The sequence below is a fragment of the Octopus bimaculoides genome, chromosome 29 (genome assembly GCF_001194135.2).
Source record: "Octopus bimaculoides isolate UCB-OBI-ISO-001 chromosome 29, ASM119413v2, whole genome shotgun sequence".
NCBI classification, from domain to species: Eukaryota; Metazoa; Mollusca; class Cephalopoda; order Octopoda; family Octopodidae; genus Octopus; species Octopus bimaculoides.
In genome coordinates, this window is record NC_069009.1 from 11,201,902 (window position 1) to 11,204,186 (window position 2,285).

At 36.7% G+C, this 2,285-nt stretch overlaps 1 protein-coding gene across 1 annotated transcript in view; it reads right to left on the reverse strand.

The window, feature by feature from the left end:
- Positions 1–2,285, reverse strand: part of LOC106871602 (leucine-rich repeat-containing G-protein coupled receptor 4-like) — a 61,891-nt gene that overhangs the window by 56,543 nt on the left and 3,063 nt on the right. Inside the window, exons 4-5 of the mRNA XM_052977856.1 lie at positions 1,608–1,679; positions 549–620 (exon numbers count right to left, since the gene is read on the reverse strand). Coding sequence (XP_052833816.1) covers positions 549–620; positions 1,608–1,679 — 144 coding nt within the window. The remainder of the gene's footprint in view (positions 1–548; positions 621–1,607; positions 1,680–2,285) is intronic.

A 2,285-nucleotide genomic window follows, 5' to 3' on the forward strand; every position in this document is an offset into this window, starting at 1 on the left:
TACATTCAAAATAAATGGAAGTGGAGAGACAAGTTACTGAAGAGATTGCAAGAGTGCAATGAAATAATTTAACAAAAAACTATATAAATTAATAAAGGACTGAACCAGTGCGTGTGTTTATTACCGGCATAATGCCTCTCCCAAAGTTTAATTGTATATATATGTATGTATATATAGATATACAGACGTAATTTGCACTACACTTTTCTCTTCAAATGTCACATACTGATATATCACAAATCTCAGGAATTTCCCTCCCACACGTTCGTTGTCATTCACAAACTATAACACAAGTCAGATAGAGAAAGATTGTAAACATTCGCAGACATATACACAAGCATGCACTAATTAGCTTTCGTGTTGTATCCTGCACTAACATACCCAATATTTCAGAAATGAACTCACGCTCACACTGTGAATTTCACAAACAATAAAATAGATCTTTGGAAGTACGGATGAGGTAGGTTAAAATGTAGGATTGGCAAGTGATACAGATTGAGAAAGATATCGTCAATGAAATACTAGAGAAGAAAACTGATTCAACTTACAGTCTTGTTAAACTGGGCAAATTTCTGAAGGCGTCTGCTTTGATTGCCTTGATATCATTATTAGCCAATTCACTGGAACATAAAATTGAGTTAAGAAGTAATTGTATAGAATATTTATGTGAGAATTTGGGGTAATCAATTACATGAAGGAAGACATGTACAGCAAATCACGAGGATGGTTACTTAGATTAATATGACGTCGCCGATACCGATGTTGATGATGATTACGATGAATGGAAGTAGGGAGGGGAAAGCGTATGGGAGGAGGAGGAGGAGGAGGTGGAATGGGTGGCGCCAAACTATGGTGATAGAGATGGTGGTAGTTGTGAGCTTGATAGTGATGTATACGATGATGAGGCAGAGGTGAAAACATATGGAGGCAGTATTCATGACGAAGATGTCACGATGCTGATGATGAGAGCAGTGTTAATGTTGACTCTTATGATAACGATGGTGATTAGCATTTAAGCGGTGAATATGAATATGATATTGAGGATAATGATGTTGTTCGTAATGTGTTCAAGATGGTCGTGGTGCTTTTTATGGTGTTGATGATGAAGTGGGCGATGATGAACTTGACGATGTTTACAAGGAAGATGAGAATGATGACGGTGATGAGGACAAAGAGGAAGACGTCGATAATTATCAATGCAGCAATGGTGATGATTTAAATAGCAGTGGTTTTAGAGAAATAGAGAATTCCGCATATGAGAGAGAAAGTAAAGTTATGAAGAAATCATGAAAGATAATTTTTACATATAGATCGTCACACACACACTCGCGCGCACACGCACAAAAACATATCTATAACATACATAGATTTGACAGAGTGAGGTGGTGAACATGCAAAGATATATACACATGGGTTCCGTATTGCCTCTTGAATTCGTATGTCAAATGTTTAAGAAGTGGACCCACACTCACACTCAAATTCACAAAAAATAAATCACTTCTTTAGAAGGACGGCTGAGGAAGCTTAAAATGAAGGATGGGCACATAATACAGATTTAGAAAGATATCGTCAATGATATACTAAAGAAGAAAACTGATTCAACTTACAGATATGTTAAACTGGACAAATTTCTGAAGGTATCTGCTTCGATTTCCTTGATGTCATTAGCATAAAAAATTCTGTAACATAAAATGGAGTTTAGTAGCAACTTCATAGAATATTTATTCCAGAATTTGGGTGTAAATAATTAGATGAAGGAAAGGTGCACAGTAATTCACGATGATGATAAGTTTGATTACGTTGACGATGACGATGATGATGATGATGTTAATTTTGACATTGAATCGAAGGAGAGCCGATGAAAAGGAGGAAGTATGCAAAGCGGAGGAAGAAAACTGTGATAGATATGGTGGTAATTGTGATGGTGATAGTGATGTATACGATGATGAGGCAGAGGTGAAAATATATGGAGGCAGTATTCATGACGAAGATCTTATGATGCTGATAATGAGAGTGACATTGTTAACGGTGATTCTTATGATAACGATAGGGATTAGCATTTAAATGGTGAATATGAATATGTTATTGAGGATGATTAGGCTGTTGGTAATGCTTCTGTTGGCTATGATGATGATGGTGTTCAAGATTGTGTCAGGCCTGTCATGGTATTTTATGGCAATATGATGCAGATGATGAAGCGAGCGACGAGGAATTTGACGATGTTTATGATTGAGTAAGGAAACAATAAAGATGGGAATAATGGTGGGGATGAGGAGAGAGAGGGA